Source organism: Zalophus californianus, chromosome 5, assembly GCF_009762305.2.
Source record: "Zalophus californianus isolate mZalCal1 chromosome 5, mZalCal1.pri.v2, whole genome shotgun sequence".
Taxonomy (NCBI): domain Eukaryota; kingdom Metazoa; phylum Chordata; class Mammalia; order Carnivora; family Otariidae; genus Zalophus; species Zalophus californianus.
Window position 1 is genome coordinate 39,589,601 of NC_045599.1, and position 20,584 is coordinate 39,610,184.

A 20,584-nucleotide genomic window follows, 5' to 3' on the forward strand; every position below is an offset into this window, starting at 1 on the left:
CTTAAGCTCTTATGGGTGGAGCACCTCACTCATGTTCTTAATCCCAGCACATAATCTAATCCAGAGTGGTTGCTGAATAAATCGATGACTGAACTAATGAACAAGGACAGTACAGACTTGTGATCCTTGGGTGAACGTAGCAGGTAAAGGGTACCGTGGGTGATGTTGTCTTCAGCAACTTTTTAAATTTATTCCAAACATTCCTGTTGTGTGCCCACAGCATGTGGAGCTCTGTGCTGCCTTTTCCTCCGTGGTGTATTAGTTTTTTATGCTATGCAAAAAATGACCACAAAGTGACTTAAAATAACACATGTTGATTGTCTCGTAGTTCAGGTTAGGAGTCTAGGCACATCTTAACTGGGTTCTCTGCAAGGCTGCATTCAAGGTGTTGGCCAGAACTGGGTTCTCTCCTGCAGGCTGGCCTGGGCAAGAGTCAGCTTCCAACTTCAGTCAGGATGTTGGCAGAATTAATTTCCTTGTGGCTGTAGGACTTATGTTAGCTTGTTTTCTCAAATTCAGTGAGGAGAGCAAGAATCTAGAGCGAGTGTGCTAGAAAGGCAGAGTATATATCACTGAATAACCATTACATAATAGAACACAATAACAGGAGTGACATCTCATCAAATTTGTTACATAATGTTGGTTAGAATCAAGTCATATAATCAGCCCACATTCAGGGGCTGAGGATGATACAAGACAAGAACACCAGGAAGTGGGGATCATGGGGGTCACCTTGAGTCTGTCCTCTATAATTCCTCCGAGAAGTTGTACTACAACAGATTCTGATTTCCTCTATGACCTTAAACATAGCCGCAAACTTCCCTGTCAAGGAGGTTTGATGAAATGATCCGGAATGGTTCTTTCACACCTAAGAGTCTAGGATGGTTCCCTCTTAGCTCTGGTAGGATGCTCTTCAAAGTATGATTTCATTGTTTCTTTGCTCTTTACCACATACCCATTTCTCCCCAAGAAGGTTGTGTGACTGAAATGTACTGTCTGTGGGACCCCTGGGTGGCTCAGTTGGTTGAGCGTCTACCTTTGGCTCAGGCCATGATCTCGGGGTCCTGGGATGGAGCCCCGTGTCAGGCTTACTTGTGCTCCCTCTCTCTGACAAATAAATAAAATCTTAAAAGAAAAAATGTACTACCTGAAGACCATGTGACAGTGAGAAGTGATAAACAGCTGTTAGCGCAGTGACCAGTTAAGGTCTTCTTTGCTGTTGAGTTGCGAACCAAAAGTATTTGTTTCAACCAAGGTCTTTAGTTATTGTTACAGGCAGAGCTTTCCTGGCTGACATTTCACCTTTTTGTCTGACTCACACACACCATACTATCTTGAAAGTCATACTTCATTTTCCTGAGATGATAATGCATAGGGAAAAATGAGATCTTTCTGCAGCTAATCATTTTAGTCAGCAATTATTGAGTGACAGATGAATGAACTTGCCAACTCAGTGACACTCCCAGCTTTCTGAAGCCTGTGGGAGTTGTGTCATCTGGAGAGATGTTTTTCTAATTCCTGAAGGTGCCTACTCCTTTCTGTTCACCAACATTTTTTAACCATTTAATTTATAGTACGAAATACATAGATCATCTTCTTAATGACTTAAGAAGAGCTGTCATTTATTGTGCCTACACCAGTGGCCACCATGATAATAAGCATTTTGTATGTGTGGCCTAATTTGATAGTCCATGGTACCATGACAGGGTTGAATAATTTGCCTAATATCATAGTTAGTATACTAAGACCAGATTCAAAACTAGGATTATCTCAAAGATATCATATATCTGCTCTTGGTACAGGCTCCCTTATTTTTATTCATACAAAAATAATAGGCACCCTCAAGATCAGATGAGCTGTTTACTGCCGTTTACCCAACAGCAACAAACATTGGTTTAGATAAGTATTTTTAGTTGGTATGGGCTATGGGCTAAATTGCATCTCTCCCAAAAAGATATGTTGAAATCCTAAATCCAAGTATCTCAGAATGTGACCTTATTAGGAAACAGGCATATTTCCTAACCAGTTAGGCACTGGTTCAGTACACAGAGGTAATCAAGTAAAACTGGTTCATTACGGTGGCCCTACTCCAGTGTAACTGGTATTCTTATCAAAGGAGGATATTTGGGCACAGAGGGAGGATGATGTGAAGGACACAGGGAGAATGCCATGTCAAGATGGAGGACTGGAGTGGTGCATCTAGAACTCAAGGGAGGCCCAAGATTGCCAACAAACCAACAGAAGCTAGGGAGAAGCAAGGAAGGGCTCTCCCATACAGGTTTCAGAGGGAGCATAGCCCCGCTAAAATCTTGACTTTGGGCTTGTACTCTCCAGAACTGGGAGATAACATGTTTCTGGGGTTTTCTAAGCCCCTCAGTTGGTAGTACTTTGTTACAGGAGCCCTAGCAAACTAATCCAATATGCTTGTACAGTTTGCTTAGCTGCTAAGACTTCACTCTTCGCATGTAGCATGTGCTACTCAGAACAGCTTCTGTCCTCACTCTTGATAGGCTGCTTCGAATATATTATGGGATGGGAGACCAGAATTTAAAAAAAAAAAACTTGCTAAAGGGGTGCCTGGGTGGCTCAGTCGTTAAGTGTCTGCCTTTGGCTCAGGTCATGATCTCGGGGTCCTGGGATCAAGCCCCTCATCGGGCTCCCTACTCAGCGGGAAGCCTGCTTCTCCCTCTCCCACTCCCCCTGCTTGTGTTCCCCCTCTCACTATCTCTCTCTGCCAAATAAATAAATAAAATCTTAAAAAAAACTTGTTAAAATTGCCTGTAAAATTAGGGTAACCCAAGAGAATATTCAATAAATCAAATCCATTGGCTTTAGTATATGGTAAACTATTTTATGTTGTCCAGAGACTACCTTTTGTGTTTCAGATTTGGCAAGATATTTCAAATATCAAAAAAAAAAAGATATTTCAAATATCTGTGGCTTTTTTATAACATTTCTCTAGTCCAAGTTGTTTTGTTTTGCTTTTAAGCATCTATAAGGGAAGTTCAATCTTTTTCAATATACCAAAGCAGCATGTCCAGTATGAGAAAACTACAGCTCCAAAAAAATGATAGATTAACTGATTACTTGTACTGTGTACATTCCACCTGATGTTGGCTTTCTTCTTTTCCCCTGTATTGATAATATTTATTGTTGCAGTGGGATCAAGAATTTGGTTTCAGGCCACCATTTTCTATGGAGCAGTTAAGAAAATGCCCTTTCTTTTTGTTTTGGTCAGTCTTCTCTTCAGTAGATCATAAGCCTTGCAAATGTTCTTTTTCTAACTCCCACAGCAGAAGGGCCACTTGAGCCTCAAAAACAAAACGGCAGTGCAGTAATGAGGGTATTAGTTTGATATGTTGTACCCAGCACCTGCTCCCGAGCTACCGAATAATGAATGAGCATGAATAACACATTGCGAACACAGGAGAATCTGCCTTCTTTGTATTAGGCATCAGGCAGTTTCGAAAGGAGCTTTGTGACTGGGCTTCTCAGCCGAGACCACCCATTTGTGAAAACCCACGTGAAAAAGGCAGAGAATGGCTCGTTTACAGGTTAACATTTAACTAGCCTGCACTGTGCTTCTAGTAATTTCTATAAGGTTCCAAGTTTCATTAATATGCAACCTGCAACTTGGTCCAAATTAAATTTTACTTTGCCTATACACATTTCAGTACAAAGCTTAAGCTTCATTCTTTCAGGTTTAGTCACTTGTTTGTGTGCCGGGCACATAGTTCTTGAATAGAGCTTTGAAGAATAAAAACATATTTTGTTGTCCTTATAGAGCTCACGGTTTAATTGAAGAGATAGACACTGAACAAGGAATCAGATGTGTAAATAACCATGTTCATTACAGATTGCCCTCAGTGCTTCATGGGCAATAAGCAGGGATCTCATCTGGTGGGGAGGCTACCTGATGCATTAGAGTGGGGCTCAGAGAAGCCCCAGTTGGTAGGCGACATCTGAAGCCAGACTTGCCGGCCAAGCAGATCTAAGGTGGAAGTCTGTTCTGTCCTGGAGCAGAACAGTGGTCTTTGTGAGAAAGGGGGAGAGTAGTTCAAGCAGCTGTAAGAGAGGGGAGCCCAGGCCAGATCAGCTCACCATGTTCAAGCAAATACTTATTTCCCATTTGTACTTGAGTGAAAATACAAAGCCAGTCCAAAAAAGGGGACATATTTGAATTTGTTATCACTTTGGACGTAGGAATAGAGCATCCACAGTGGGTGGTATGAAAATAAGGCTGGAGATGATAGAGAATGGGGTACACTAGCTAATCTGGACGTCAGGGTAAGACCGAGCCTGCAGGTGAAGGGTCTAAGGGGCTCACTCTGCAGGTAATGGATTGGCATGCTTTTTCCAAGCTTTATTTTTCTAATTTGTAAAATGGATTTAATAATGTCATAGGTAATACAGCTGAAAAAATATGATAATTTCCTGTTACATGCTTGGGAAAACAGGGATGGCTAATGAAGGGAAGCCATATTGCTATTTTCCAGAGCGATGTCAAACAACTAAGGCTCTTACGAAGCCGTAGGATATTAGAGGTGAAGGTTAGCTTAGAAATCAAGTCCTACCTCCAACCAAAGACAGAATTCCTTCCGCAACTCTCTGAGAAGAAACTGTCTTCCTAGCCTTTCAATATGTCAGAGATGGGACATTGGCTGCCACATAAAGTCATTCATTTCACATTCAGACACACCTGATTCTCAGAAAGTTCTTCCTCCTATTGAATCACAGGCAGCCTCCTGGTTGGTTCTGCCGCTGCCCGTGGGAGCCTTACGTCAGACACGGCTTCCGCTTAGGCGTCCCCCATAGGTAGTGCCGTACTGGTCATTCATCAGTGGCCTCCAGGAGTGTTACTGGTCAGCACCCTGTTCTGATTAGTGTTTGTTCCTTGTGAAGTATTTTGAATATCACTTCCGGTGATAGAAGTGGAGTCCTGACTTCTCATAATAATGGGTAACAATAGGAGAGCTCCATCAGCTATCTGGGCTTCTGGGGGGTCCCATCTATGAAATAGGGAGAATCATTGCACCGACTTGATAAGGCTGTTTGAGGATAATATAGAATACAGCACTTAAAGGCTTATCCTCGTTTCTCACATGTTGCGTTAAGTGAAATCTACCATCATTAGTACATCACGATGGTTCAATTACAGTTGAAAACAACTATTCATCCTTTAATACCCTCAGTTTAACATCAGTTTCTCACCAACTAGCCCTTTCTACCACTGGACACTTCCTAATCATTTGATCAATGTTTTCTGACAATTGAACAACCACTGTGTGCAGACTACTGGACTCAGAGTTTTATCTACCTCGTATCACTAAACCCTCACAGCAACTCTATAGAAACTGTTATTGTCCTCAAGATACAGAATCAGGGGTCTCAGTCTCAGAAGGGTATTTCTAATCTTTTACCAGGGAAGCAAAAGTTTTTCTGAAGGCCCTTACAGTAGAATCCCCTTAGATCTCGTTGGCTGTTCTGGCTCGTCCCTATGGGAAAGGAGGCTGTGATAAGGGAAACCAAATTCTCATGACTGATGTATGCCAATCATCCCTCAGCCTGGGACTGGGTGTGCTGCTGCCAAAGTGGGGTTCTATTACCAAGAAGGCTGGGCGAATTTCATGATCTCCTATAGGTAGGCAGTATGGCCACATAGAGGTACCTCTATGTGGTACCTCTATAGCCTCTCTTTTTGAGAGGCTGGTACCGGATGACCTGGGCCTGAATTCCAGCCAGGTCGTGTGTGACCCTGGCAAGAGAGGATATTTTCAGTTCTGGAGCTGAAATGGAACAAATTGCCTTTTGCCTCAAACTGAATACTCCTCTCCTCTATTTGATTATAAAAAACAAACAAAAACCCTCTCATGACAGTTAATCTGTTATGATCAATAGATGACCACCTTTTAGTCTCTCTTACTTTGTAGACTCTTTACCTTCCTCTAACTAGTACATTTCTATCCCTAAAAATCTCTTGGGATTGAGGGAAAGATCCAGGAGTTCAGGCCAATCTCCGTGGCTAGGGGATTTACCTCAGGTCCCTAATGCTGTGTCCTTGCTTCCCTGGTTACAGAACAGGTAAATGTGACCTAGGTTTCTAGCTGTGTGAATCCAATTAAAGGAAATAATGGCAGTGAATGAGCATTGACGAATGCTAAACAGCAAGGCAGGAAGCCTTGTCATTAAACATTCCGCCTCCGAAGATTGCAAGTTGGCTGAAATCTCAAGTGAGTGGGATGGTGGTATATAACCATGCTTCTCAATGGGAGTATCTGTACTGTTGGGTCCGTACCATCAGGATAAGCATGATTTCACCTTCCTAGAACGACAGATTTACTCCGTGGTAAGACACGTGGAAATTCACCTTTACCTTAAAAGAGACATGGCTATATTATAGAGCAGGGTGGAAAATATACATGATTTGTAACTATACAAACAAAATTAAACTTGCTGCAGCCTAATGTGAGCCACATCCCAGACCCACAGGTATGTGAGGACATTCTTCTTTCTCCTTAGGAGAACTAAAATATAAACATTTGAGATATAAACTAAGATCTCACCTCACAATTTCTGGTCGTACCCCAGCTCCAGCAGTTGCTTGTCATGTAATCTTGGACAAGTAATTTAAACTCTCTGAGCTCCCCTTTCTTTACCTGCAAAAATGGGTGTAATACCTAAGTTAGGGAGCTGTTGTGAGCAATAAAAGATACGTTGTCTATCAAGTAGCTGCTGTAGCATGGACAATAAATGGAAGCTGCTGGAACCATTCTATTATTCAGGGATAGTACAGTAGTTGGGCCGTTTTCTTTTGTTTATCAACTTTCCTCAAACCCCTCTTCGTATGCCTCTAATCGATCTTGGCACTCTTTTCTCTTGAATGTGAAGACCCTCCTTTTCAACATGGCAGACACTACTAACTAAAGAACTGGCCCCATGCTTGGAACCTACTTGCCAAAAATAACCAAGTGAGCAATAGTGGAAAGACCATGACATTTAAATTCCATCTCTGCCATTTATGAGCTATGAGACTGTAGGCAAGTCAGTGCCTTTAAGTCTCCTTTTTTAAAAAAATTATTTTATTTATTATTTATCTATTTATTTATTTAGGCAAATGTGGATAGTACCGTTTTCCTTTGGCATCTAAGTGATAAGTCAATGAAGGGAGGTGACTTTTAGGGAGCCTCTGTGAGAAGCCTTGGGTGGCTCACAGAGGGTCGGGACTCAAAGCGTTTTGAAAGGTCAGCTGAGCAGGTGCGTATTCCTCTGCTGCACCACCCACTTGCTGGATTGCTGTCAAATGCTTATCCAGGCTCAGTGACAGCATCCACGTCACATTTTAAGATCTCGTGATAGTTCACGCCAACTTTGGAAGTGTCTGACTATTAAGAAGTCCTTTCTCAGATCCTGACTTAAGAGATTATTTGTAGGGAGGGGTGTGGGAGGGATGGGTTAGCCCGGTGATAGGTATTAAAGAGGGCACGTTCTGCGTGGAGCACTGGGTGTTATGCACAAACAATGAATCATGGAACACTGCATCAAAAACTAATGATGTAATGTATGGTGATTAACATAACATAATAAAAAAAAAAGAGCTTATTTGTAACTCCCTCAAGTGCTCTCTACTGAAGAATTGTCCTCTTTTTTCACCAAAGGGTCATTAGCATCTGGTTCCCACCACCCTTCCCCTTTACCAAAGAAACCTATCTTGGTTGGGTGAATCTCTTCAAAGTTGCTTGGGTTGTGGGGATTGGAGGAGAGCGAGATGCTGACATGGGGGTCTAATGCTCTAGCTTGTGTTTTGCTGAGGGGACATACAAGCTAAATTATTACGGCCAATGGAGGGGAAATTTAGAAGCCATGGGAGAAGACATCTGAGAGAAGAAAGGCATGGTGAGTGTGCTGGTGTCTTCAGTGATACTTGGGAAAAAGAAACACAAATTCAAAAAGGGATACTGTGTGGGTGCCTGGGTGGCTCAGTTGGTTGGGCTCAGGTCATGACCCTGGAGTGCCGGGATCGAGTCCCGCGTCGGGCTCCCTGCTCAGCGGGGAGTCTGCTTCTCCCTCTGACCCTCCCCCCTCTCATGTGCTCTCTCTCTCTCTCTCATAAAAAAGAAAAAGAGGGGGATACTGTGTAACATTTTCATGGATGGGAGGATGGTAAAATCACTGCCCTCATCACCCGATTAATATATAATGGCATTGGACCTGTGCAGTGGGATGACAAATGAAAAGCAGTGCTATCCACGAAAAGCCATTACACCCAAAATGAATATGCAAACAGTATATGTTTATATGTTTTATAAATACTAGTATTTATACATAGCATTTATAAATAGTACTTATAAATACTATATATGGAATATGTGATATACATATTATTACAGAATGTATTTGTAACTCATATCCCCCTGAACAAACTGTGGGAAATGCTGGAGTTGAACAACAACAACAAAAATAAGCAGGCAGAAAGCTGCTAAAAGAGTAAATCTTAAAAATTCTCATCACAGTAAAACACAAAAGACAAAAAAACCCACTGTAACTATGTGTGGTGATGGACACTAACTAGACTTATTGTAGTGATCATTTCACAATATATATAAGTATCGAATCATTATGTTCTATACCTGAAACTAATGTTGTATGTCAGTTATCTCTCAATTAAAAAAAATGAAATTTAAATAAAAAAAAAAAGAATCAGCCAGTTAGTAAAAAAGAGATGGAGGCTGTACCTGGTCCATAATGTCACTCTGGCACTCTTCACTACCGCCCCCTGTTCCAAACCATGCATTTCTTCTTACAATTACCCCTTACACCCTGCCATCCCCACCTCACTGGTTTTTCTTTACATCTGTTTGTGTGACCAATAGCCTTTGTGTGACATCTTAAATAATATATTATAGAATCGTATGTATATTTTTTCCCCTCTCAAGAACTTGGAGAGGATCCTGTAGAAGAGTACATTATGTAACAAAGAATTAAACCCAAACTGTAGACCTGTCAGAAAGCCATGGACACTGAAGGGCTTGATTGTGGTTTGGATACAAGGATTTTCTTGTTCCTTGTTCTCACAATACCCCATATCGGATTGCAGGGTTAACAGCTTGATTCCAGGGTAGGTACAGTGAAGGGATGTAATTAGCCTATTAAGTTCTGCTAATGACTTGTAAAGTCATTTAAGTGAGAAGAGCAGATATATCAGTTCCGCCTTGGACCCTGCCACAGGGAGCATTGTATTTCTACGGTGCTATTTATAGTTGCCACAGTAGGCATCAGCTGATTCAGCCTTTTCTGTTTCATCAAATCAAGACGGAATTAAGAATTTCTACAGAATGTGTGTCCCTAGAACTGCAACTTACCACCCCCAAAATTCTGTAGCCCCTCTCTGAAATCACAGACTCTAATTGTGCAGAAATCACTTCTTTCTTACCCTTACTCTAATATACACTCAAACTTAATATAAATGGTCAATGTTTTAGTTGACCAACAGTAAGTACAGTGCATCGGGGATAGAGAGAGGGCTTTTTTGCTTTGTTTTTTCCTCTCTCTTCTTTTTTTTATTTTATTTTAAGGATTTTATTTATTTATTTGACAGAGAGAGACACGAGAGAGGGAACACAAGCAGGGGGAGCAAGAGTGGGAGAGGGAGAAGCAGCAACCCCCCCCCCCCCCCCACCGAGCAGGGAGCCCGAAGCAGGGCTCGATCCCAGGACCCTGGGATCATGACCTGAGCTGAAGGCAGACACCTAATGACTGAGCCACCCAGGCGCCCCTTTTCCTCTCTCTTCTTAAGGAGAAAATAAATATATGGCTTATTCTTCCGGAAGTTGGAGAAGCCAAGGGACCAGTTTCACTCGTTTTTATGACAAACATTTACTTAAGCCTTTCCTTTGTTCTGGGCACTTCAACGAGCTTGGGAGCTATGGTACTGAACAATACAGAAAAGATGTCCTTTCTCTGAGAACTTGCATTCCAATAGGGGTAGAAAAGTCATAAATAAATAAGAAAACAGTGTTAAAAAAGAAAAAAGAAAACAGTGTTAAGTACTGCACTGAACATAAGATGGAGGTCAAGAGGTAAGGATGGTAGGGGAGGCTACTCTAGGTTGAGTGGTCAGGAAAGAACTTGTACATGATGTTTTAGCAGAGACCTGAAATGAGCGGAAGCAGTGAGCCAAGTGAAGGTCTGGGAGAACAGGACTGCAGGCAGAGGGGCCATCGGTACAGAGGAGGTAAGGCAGACCAGTGCAGCTGGAGCATGGTGTGTCTCAGGGACAGGATGCTGTTGTGTGGGGCTCAGGGCTGTGCAGGGCTAGAGTATGTAAAGGGCATATAATGCCAGTGGTGAGTGGTTTAGATTTTATTCCATATGGGCTGGGAGCCAGAGGACATTACACAGGGAAGATGTGTGTAATGAACACCACCACTCTGGGTGCTTTGTGGTCAGTGGCTTGTCAGGGGACAATAAGAAACAAGAAGGTACTACTGCAATACTTCAACTGAGAGATACCATGGTAGCAGTGGAAATGGTAATTCTATTTATTTATGTTTATTGTAGCAAAATATACATAAAATAAAATCTATCATTTTAACCATTTTCAAGTGACAAAGTACATGAAGTACATTCACACTGCTATACAGCCATCACCATCCATCTCCAGAACTTGTTCATCATCCCAAACTGAAACTCTACCCATTAAACATCAGTTACTATTCCCTCTTCACCCCAGCCCTTGGTAACCACTATTCTATTTTCTGTCTCTGTGAATTTGACTATTCTAATTACCTCATGTAAGTGGAATCATACCATGTTTGTCCCTACGTGTCTGGCGTATTTCACGTTGTATAATGTTTTCATGGTTCATCCATGTTGTAGCCTGCATCAGAATTCCATTCCTTTTTAAAGCTGGATCCCACTGTCTGTATACACCACATTCTGTTTCTCCTTCCCCCATTGACGGATATTTGGTGTGTTTCTACTTCTTGACTACTGTGAATAGTCCTGCTACAAATACGGATATACAACTATCTGTTCAGGTGTCTGCTTTTCAGTTCTTTTGGGTCTAGACCCATAGAAATAGAACTGTGGGATCGTATGTTAATTTCCATGTTTAATTTTTTGAGGACCTGCCATACTGTTTTCAATAATTCTACTTCAAAGGTAAAGTTATCAAGAGTTGTTAAAGGACTGGTGTTATGAGTTAAAGAAAGAAGAGAATTAAGGATGATCTCAAGATGGGGTACCTGGGTGGCTCAGTTGGTTAAGCATCTGACCCTTGATTTTGTCTCAGGGTCATGAGATCAGCCCCCATGTCAGGCTCCACATTGGGCTTGGAGCCTGCTTAAGATTCTCTCTCTCCCTCTCCCCTGCTCGTGTGCACCCACTCCCTGTCTCTCTCTCTCTCTCACACACACACACAAAGAATGATCTCAAGATTTTCATTTTTACAATGGGAGAATTATGGGGCCATGTACTAGGGTAAGGGATTCTACAATAAGAGGGTTTGAGTGTTTGTGTGGGATGTGGATAAATAACAAAAATTCTCTTTAGAACATATTATATTTATCATGGCTGTTAGACATACAGATGGAAACTTCAAGCAGGAAGTTTGATATATTATTAATCTAGAATTCCAGGGTCAGGGATAGAGATTTTATATATTTATATATATATATATAATATATATATATATAATATTTAAAATCACAGGACTAAATGAAGTAACTTAAGTAGAGAGTAGTTGTATATAGTATATACAACTATATACTATATATATATATATATATAATATTTAAAATCACAGGACTAAATGAAGTAACTTAAGTAGAGAGTAGTTGTATATAGTATATACAACTGAGCTCTGGGGAATCTCAGCATTTAGAAGTTGAAACAAGAAGATACCAGCAGACAAGACAGAGGAGGAATCTCTGTGGCAGAAGGAAAAGAAGGAGAAAGGGGTTGAGGCGCCTGGGTGGCTCAGTCGGTTAAGCGACTGCCTTCGGCTCAGGTCATGATCCCAGGGTCCTGGGATCGAGCCCCACATCGGGCTCCCTGCTCCGCGGGAAGCCTGCTTCTCCCTCACCCACTCCCCCTGCTTGTGTTCCTGCTGTCGCTATCTCTCTCTGTGTCAAATAAATAAATAAAATCTTTTAAAATAAAAAATAAAAAAAAAAAGAGAAAGGGGTTTTTTGCAAGCCACAAGAATAAAGTATGTCAGAAGGGAAGGAATGATCAGCCCACAGAGAAGTTAAGCATGATAAAAAACAGTGCAGCCAATGGATGTGGCAAGCTGGAGGTCATCAATGTACCTGACAGGGGCAATTTCAGGAAGTAGAAGGGAATGGAAGCCTGGTTAGAACAGCTGAGGAGGAGAATGGAGATGCTGTTTCTAATTTCTATTAACCACTCAATCCAGAGTTGTTATTGCTAAGGAAAATAGTAAAATGGGACGATAAGTGGAAGTCACTTGGCATCAAGGAAGGTATTTCCAAGAGACTCAATCATAACATACTTCATACAAGAGAGACAGAAAAAGAAGGTGTAGGAGAAGGAAGGAACACCTAGCTGAGAGAAATCATGAGAAGATGAGAGGAGATAAGATCCAGAGCCCCTGGAGAAGAGCTGACTGGGGTAGGTGCAAGGGCTTTTCATCTAGTAAAACTGGAGGCAAGGCCATGAGTATGGATATAGAAACAGGGAGGTTGGTAGACTTAGTGGTAGATGGTTCTCTTGTCTTCGTGAAGTAAGGAGGTTCAGTCATCAACTGAGAGAAAGTGGGAGGGAACATGGAAGAAACCTGAAGGCCATGGGAAAGTGTGCAATGCTCCTCTTGGAGAAGGCATCTCACTATGGCTTGGCACATGGGTGCTGGCTTGAGATGTGTGGCCATGAGTTTGAGTGAGAAGTCAATATTACTATGACTGTTTCTAGGAAAATTCAGGAGCTTCGGTGTAGGTGAGAGGGATGGGGGAGTTGGGTTTAACCAATACTGGGGTTTTAATAGGTGAGAACAATTGAAGGGGGTAAGAGAATTAAAGATTTATACAAGGAATGTTAACAATGGCTGGGAAGGGAACTGAGGAAATGAGTGAGAGTTGTGATGCATAAATGCAAAGTGACAGAATCAATATTTGGTGGCCTCAGGGTGCTGCATGTGCCGGCTTGGGAAGTGGATTGGATAGAAGGTGAGGTTGGTCAGGGGGCGGGCTGTTGTAACAGCAAAGGAACAGTTAGGACATGGGAATAAGGAAACGACTGGGGTCCACAGACAGAAAGAAAACTGGAGGAAATTCGGGGAAGTGAGTGCTAAGGGATTCAGTGAAACATCCACAGAGACATTGTCATCATCAAGAATGATGAATAGCAAGAGAGAGAGAGGGAACTCATTCATGACCTGCTGATGATATGGAAGTTGTTAAGAGTCCTCCATATATATCTTAACCAAAGAATTTGGTCAAAAATGCTAAGTGCTGTGCTTTTCCAATGCCTTTTCGTTCATGGATAAGTTTCTAAGAGGTTCATAGTTTAAAGTCAGATTGACATCTTTGGCTGTGGACAATGCCTGGATGGTATTTCTGAAGACAATTATACATCAGAAGGTCCTAGAAGTCTCTGCTTGTTTTTGGCCAGACACGTAGGCCCAGCCACAGAGAGTCCGACTGCCTCAGGACTGAACTAGGTCAGAGAACCCATGTTGTTTACAGCCCTGCCAGGTGATTCTGAATGTAACCACGGAGTTAAACCATAGTATAGGTCACCTTAAATGAAAGAAACGGCTTAGAATAAGTTCTCTCATACTTAGTATTATTTGACCAGGCTAACGAGATAAGGAAGTGCTGCTAAATTTCAAAACTAGAAAATATCAACTTGTTCTATCAGGAATTTTAATATAGTACACAGGGTTTATTTTCATTCATATTTTCATTCTTCTGGTATGTGAATAAACAATGTTAGCATACTGCAGTTTACCCCGTAGTGACTTAGAAGTTACCTCGTCACATTTTGGGGAAGCTATTTACTCAGAATTTGTGTTTATAGACTTTATTTTTATGTTAAAAGTCCACTTTTTAAATATTTGTCTTATATTTTCCTCTTATTCCTTCTCCGAATTTAGTAGTAAGCATGCCCCTTTACCACTGTAAACCTTTTGGCGTAGTTCCTTATGAACTTTCTTACCCTCTCCATCCCAGAAAGAAGTAGACCTCATTTATATTTCCTATATTCTGGCACAGTGGCTTATCAAAGTAGTAAGTATTTGATGAATAAATGAATCTAAGACTGAAGTAAGAAGTATCACATGAGCTAATTTTTACCTCTCTGATCTCTGTATTATTCTTTAAGCTTCAAGGTAGTTTCTGGGAAAGGTAGTGGATATAATGAGATGTGGCTTTGATACTTAAGAAAAATGATGTTTTAGGATTTCATAGAAAGTTCCCAAAGTGTCAAGCCCACAGCAAGTCATTTTTCTCACCAAGCCCTCATAAATTCAGGCAAATAAATCATTTTACTAATCTTGTCATACCCAAGTGTCTTCCCTCCCGGCAGAGCTCCATGGGGCCTCCTTTTTGCTGATGCTCACTGGGGCTGGTCTGGAAGAAGGAGCAAGAGCCTAATACCCGGTTTACATCGAGCTTTGAATTGCACAGTATTTGATGGCACACCATTACTGCTCTGGTATATACCACTAGGATTAACCTTCTTGAATGCACTAGAAATTCTCCTGGTATCATTTAGTCATTCATTTACTGCCTACCAAGCACTGTGAGCCTGTGTAATGGAATATGACATTAACCTAGAAACCATCCCTGACATCAGGAGTTTACGATCCAGTTGGGAAAAAATAGATATAAGCATGATAAATGTTATGCTGTTAGAAGTATACGACGCAGAGCACAGAGGAGGGGGAAATGACTCAGAACTGGAAATTCAGAGAAGGCTTCCTGAAGGAAGTGGCATTGGAGCTTTGAGTCAAGGGATGAATCTGCTTTTTCTGAGCCCATGGTGAGAGAGCTCTGATTCAGGCAAAGCAAAAGCAGAAGGTGGGGAGACACAGGGAGCATGTGGGGGACCCCAGGTGCTTGTGTGTGGCTGCAGCACAGAAGCCAGATGATGAAAGGGATTTTATTTCATATGAGTGAGTTTGGACTGCCTAATTCTGGAAACACTGGAATCCATCAAAGGGTTTGGGGTGGAGTTGCAATGCTGAGAGAGAGTTCAGCCATAGAAACAGGCAGTTTGAAACCCTCCGACACTCTCTTTTAGCCAGTTGTACCCTGCACCAGAGAAAAATGTGCCACACATACAGATGTTCACTTATGAAGCCAGAATTCATGTTAGGAACCTCACAAGCAAAATAAGAAAATATTCAAAGTTCATGAGACCGTCCATGCACCTGCACGTTGGTGTGGCATATACTTTGCGCTGCTTGTAGGTAAGGGGCTTGTTATTCATTAATATTTTCAAGAAAAGAGGACCCTGACATGCTTGGTCTGTCAAAGACTAAGTTCATCTTATTCTAGTGACATAAAAGCCACTTGACTAGGCTGAAAATGCGTCCCCAAAACCTATTGCAGAATTTTATCTTTAATGGCTTTTGTGAATTTAGGTTGAAGGACTTCAATGGTGCATTAGGGAAGGGCAGTAAAACCCTGGGAACCCAAGAGCAAGGGCCCTTAAAAACGACAATGCTGTTCTCTGCTTGAGGAGAGCTGCTCACGCTAATACTCGTGTCATGAGGACTCTGAAAATGCTGCAGGCCATTCCTCTAAGTATTTACCATCAAACTACTCCCTTCACTGGAAGAAGGTGAGTTTTGTTCTTGCCTATGGATTTAAGGATCTCACTAGTGTCTGCAAGACAAGCCCCACTCCTTTAACTACCCCAGCAATAATATTTATTAAGTAACTAGAAGCATTAGAGCTTCATCCTTAAAAAGATTCTAATTTCTTCAGGTTTAAAATATAACCATATTACGTATCATTTTTCCCTTGTTTTGTAGAGTCTTTTTTTTATTTTTATTTTTTTAAGATTTTATTTGCGAGAGAGCGAATGAGAGGCAGAGAGCACGAGAGGGAGGAGGGCCAGAGGGAGAAGCAGGCTCCTCGCCGAGCAGGGAGCCCGATGTGGGACTCGATCCCGGGACTCCAGGATCATGACCTGAGCCGAAGGCAGTCACCCAACCAACTGAGCCACCCAGGTGCCCCTGTTTTGTAGAGTCTTGAAGTTCAGTCCAGTGACACAGATGAAAATGATAATGAGTACTACTACCTTATGGCAATTTAATTGCCCCTGTGACCCTAGGAGCTATACTTACATGTTTACAAGTCATATGCTACTTAAGAATTTAAGAATGTGAGCTTTCGAAGAGGAAAAAATGAAACAAGACGAAACCAGAGAGGGAGACAAACCATAAGAGACTCTTAATCTTAGGAAACAAACTGAGGGTTGCTGGAGGGGAGGGGGGGTGGGAGGGATGGGGCGGCTGGGTGATGGACACTGGGGAGGGTATGTGTTGTGGTGAGCGCTGGGTGTTGCGTAAGACTGATGAATCACAGACCTGTACCCCTGAAAAAAATAATACATTATATGTTAATTAAAAAAACAAAAGAATGTGAGCTTTCGAATGAGAAAGACTCAAGCTCAAAGCCCAATTCTTCCTTTTACTAACTCTGTGACTTAAGTTGCTTAACCTCTTTAAGCCCCTGTTTTCTGATCTAGAATTTGGGAGTCTTCATGGTAACCGAGTTAGAGATTCACCATGGTAACTGGATGAGATTGTGAAGGATGACGGGCTAGCTCATTGTTTCAACCCTACTTGGAACTCTTGTGTATTTTCACTTTTACCCTTTAGTTCTGGTTTGTTTGTTTGTTTGTTTGTTTGTTTGTTTATGAGCAACTTTCTCTTTTCCTTTTACTTTCCTAGGGATATGAAGCCTGACAATATTTTGCTTGATGAACATGGTAAGTAAATGATTTGTTTGCAATCAACATGACTTGCACATAGAAAAATTGGAGGGGGAGACGAACCATGAGACGATGGACTCTGAGAAACAAACTGCGGGTTCTAGAGGGGAGGGGGGTGGGGGGTATTAAAGAGGGCACGTTCTGCGTGGAGCACTGGGTGTTATGCACAAACAATGAATCATGGAACACTACATCTAAAACTAATGATGTAATATATGGTGATTAACATAACATAATTAAAAAAAGAAAAAAACATTTAGTACTAGCAACTGGTTGATTGCTACAGCACAAGTAATTGGTATAAATATCATACATTTGCATTAATTGCAATCACATATAAAAATGTAGATTTAAAATAAAATTTAAAATAATAAAAGAGTAAAAAAACCTGAAGAAAAGAATTAAAGGTAAATAAATCAAAATAGATGTATATGGAAAAAATAGGAGGAAGAATGAAAATAAAGGAAAATAAATAAAAATAAATTTTTTCATTAAAAAGAAAAAGAAAAAGCATGTCGGACAAAAACGATTACCCCAGCAAAGGAGGATTACACACGGAAAATGCCCTGCTTGATTCAGCTGAGTTCTATGCACAAACTTGATTTGATGTGTAGGAGGGACAAGATGGGTGAACTTCATTATTGTAGCAGTGGCAAGGTACCCTAGGATACCCTTAAATAACATTATATTTAAATAATGAAAAAGTCACTCCCTTTTCAACTTTGTTACACTTCTACTGATTTTTTTCAAGAAAACCATCGCAGTTTTTTTGGTGCTAATTTGCCTTAATATCTTTCTAAAAATCACCTCTTTTTTAATAAAGCAGAAAAGGCCTCAAGCTCAGAGCATGTGGCAGGCAAGAGTATCTACTAAATGATTAGTGACACCATTTTGTTCTCATTGCATCTACTTTTATGCTTTTCTTCTTATGAGGGAAAATTGGTTTCACATTTGCAGAAGAGATACCAAGTTTTTGGTTCGAAGATTTTTCAGTTTAAGAAAGCTCATCAATTTAAAGAAAAAGAGAAAGTGGACAACAGTGTATGAGGCATCTAGATGGGAAAGTGATACAGGGATTTGGCAGTAACCATGAAGGTGATCAGTGAAGGCTGGAAACCCAAGAAACACAGATTAAGGATATCCTGAGAGCAAGCTTTCGCCAATAATGATTAATGGGTGTCCTCTCTTCCCACTGTTCCTTTTAATGTATGTTTGGATATACTGGTCCATCAGGGCAGACCCGTAGGACACACAGCCTGCAGGTTATAAATGTTAACAGCGGCACTAAGATCTTTCTGATGTGCTCAGGACATGCCCATCATGTGTTGGATGAGGGAGTCCTAAGTGTGCAGGGCTCCTTATTCATTTGACTTTTACAAAAGGGATTTGCAGTGGGCCTGCAACTCCAAGTACCATCCATTGCTCATTACTTATTTACCTCACTGCATTTCCAACCTGATTTGCCAGACCCCACCTGCGCTCAGAGGGCTAAGAAACACTTTTGTGTATGACCTCTAATTTCGAAGCTCAGGGTCATTATTTATTTATGGACTGTCTAAAAAGATTATTTCCACTTTCTTCCAGTGCCTAATTTCTTCCTTCCCTTTACTGCTTCTGACATGCGGGAGCAGATTCTCGCAATCTCCAAAATGTGAGCAAGAGTGAGACTTGGCGTGAAGGTGACATTCATGAGAACACTGGCTGTCCATGATTAGAGAGGAGGCAGGAGCCTCTCTCACCCTGGTGCAGATAAACTCTGTGGGGCTTCACAGTTGTGGGGAGGGCCTCCCTTCCCCCATAGAGGCCGCTTCTGCACAATTTAAAAGAAGGTTCTCTGTCTCCCCACCCCGGCCTTATGAAGGTGCGTGGCTGGTCATGCAAAACACAGTCTGGGGTTCTGTCCCCACCTGCTCCCTTTTCTGGTTGCCTTTGTGGACAATATATTGCTCTACCACTTGTTGAGGCCCCGAAGGGAGACATTTGGGTCCTGTTGACTACAACCTTTTCAAGATTTACCTTCCATTCAGAGAACGACATTTTCATCTTGGGCCTCAAACATGGCTTCATCTTATTTCCACCATAAGGTCATCTGATCCTCTCTCATTCGATTTCTTTCCCCTTCTTATTTTCTTGCCAACTTGGTGATTGTAGATTAGAAGAATGGTCCAGAAATAACTTAATCTTCAAGTTTACCTGCCCTTAGAAACCACCCTCATGAAAGAATAATTGTGTAATATTATAGTTAAAAGCATGGATTCTGGAGCCCAATCGCCTGAGTTCAAGACCCAGTTCACCGCCTCACCAATCACTAGCTCTGAGAGTTTCCACAGACTGTCTAAACTTTCTCTGAGTCTCAGTTTTGTGGCGAACCAAAGGAGTAATTAATTCTTAGAGTCACTATAAAAATGAACTAGCATACTATTTATAAAGTGCTGATTGCAGTGTCTGCCACAAGGAAATCACTCAGAAGATAAATATTAGTATAATTCCATGAGGTAGTGACATTCTCCTCTAAAGAAGCAAGCTAAGGCTTCCACATCTTGTTTTATGTGGGTCTGTCTATAGCAGGTGGTCAGTGAAAGCTGGGCCCTTACCCTTCTACAGAATTGTTTTGGTTCCAGAAGGGGTATGCCAAAGCTTCTGTGTGTCTACTTGTTAGCTCTTATGTGTATGCAGTTTTGTTCAGCACTAATTCTCAGGCAGCTATGCCTTCGGTGGTCTGTTCTGCTTTTCCCTCCTGGGCGCAGGGGGCTAAGCCCAGTTTTGGGGGCATTTTCTTCTTGCTCAGGCTGGGGCTCTGTTGTTCAGGGAGTATGAGCGGCCGTCTCAGTCTACACCTGTTACCTGGTGAACTATTTACAATGACGCTTTCACTATTAAGGTTTTGGGTTTCAACAATGAATTAATAGGACTTTTTTTGTATTATTTTCTCATCCTGAACTCAACTTGAGAACCACCGTGGTTAATAAGAGAAACATTGTTCTGGAAAGGAACAGATCTGTGAAGGGGATAGAAGCAAACAAACAAAAAAGATAGAGAGCTATTCTCTAAACATTGTCCTGGGGCTCCCCTTCTGAAGAATATAATTTTTTAAGGTTATTTACTGAGAAACTAAGGCTTTCCGGCATGGCTCAGGGACTGTAATCAGCCACTCTTAAATGAATACATCCCTGATAACCCCCAGCCCTGAGCACATTCTGTAGAGTTACTCCTGTGAGAATCAGCTGCCCCACAAATCAATGGGTGCATTTTCGAGTGTCTGCTGGCGTGCTTTTCCATGTCTCCAGTTAGAAACCCCCATTTGTCCTCTCCATCCACATTTATAGTGTTTCAACCCTGATGGGCCATCACATGCGCCTTTTGCACGGGGATTTTAGCAACCGTGAAGGCTAATTGCCTGTCTCTGACATGCCTCCTACGCCTGTTCCCCCAAGTGAGCTGTGTATCACACCATGTTGCTTACATTCTAATTCAGCGCCATTCGGCGACAGGCAGAAACTTTGTTTTATTCTTACTGATTCATATTCATTCATATTCATCAGAAAAGACTGGTACTTAAAGGAGCTGAAGCCCTTTGTAAAATGGAGAATCTTCCCACCGTGTCAATGAACATTCAGAATGG

General features: G+C 41.6%; 1 protein-coding gene across 2 annotated transcripts in view; it reads left to right on the top strand.

Annotated features, from left to right (window-relative positions):
* STK32A (serine/threonine kinase 32A) overlaps nt 1-20,584 on the top strand; it is a 128,906-nt gene that overhangs the window by 72,144 nt on the left and 36,178 nt on the right. For both annotated transcript variants that reach the window (XM_027605843.2, XM_027605844.2), the window contains exon 6: nt 16,922-16,959. In XM_027605843.2, the coding sequence (XP_027461644.1) occupies nt 16,922-16,959 (38 nt within the window). The remainder of the gene's footprint in view (nt 1-16,921; nt 16,960-20,584) is intronic.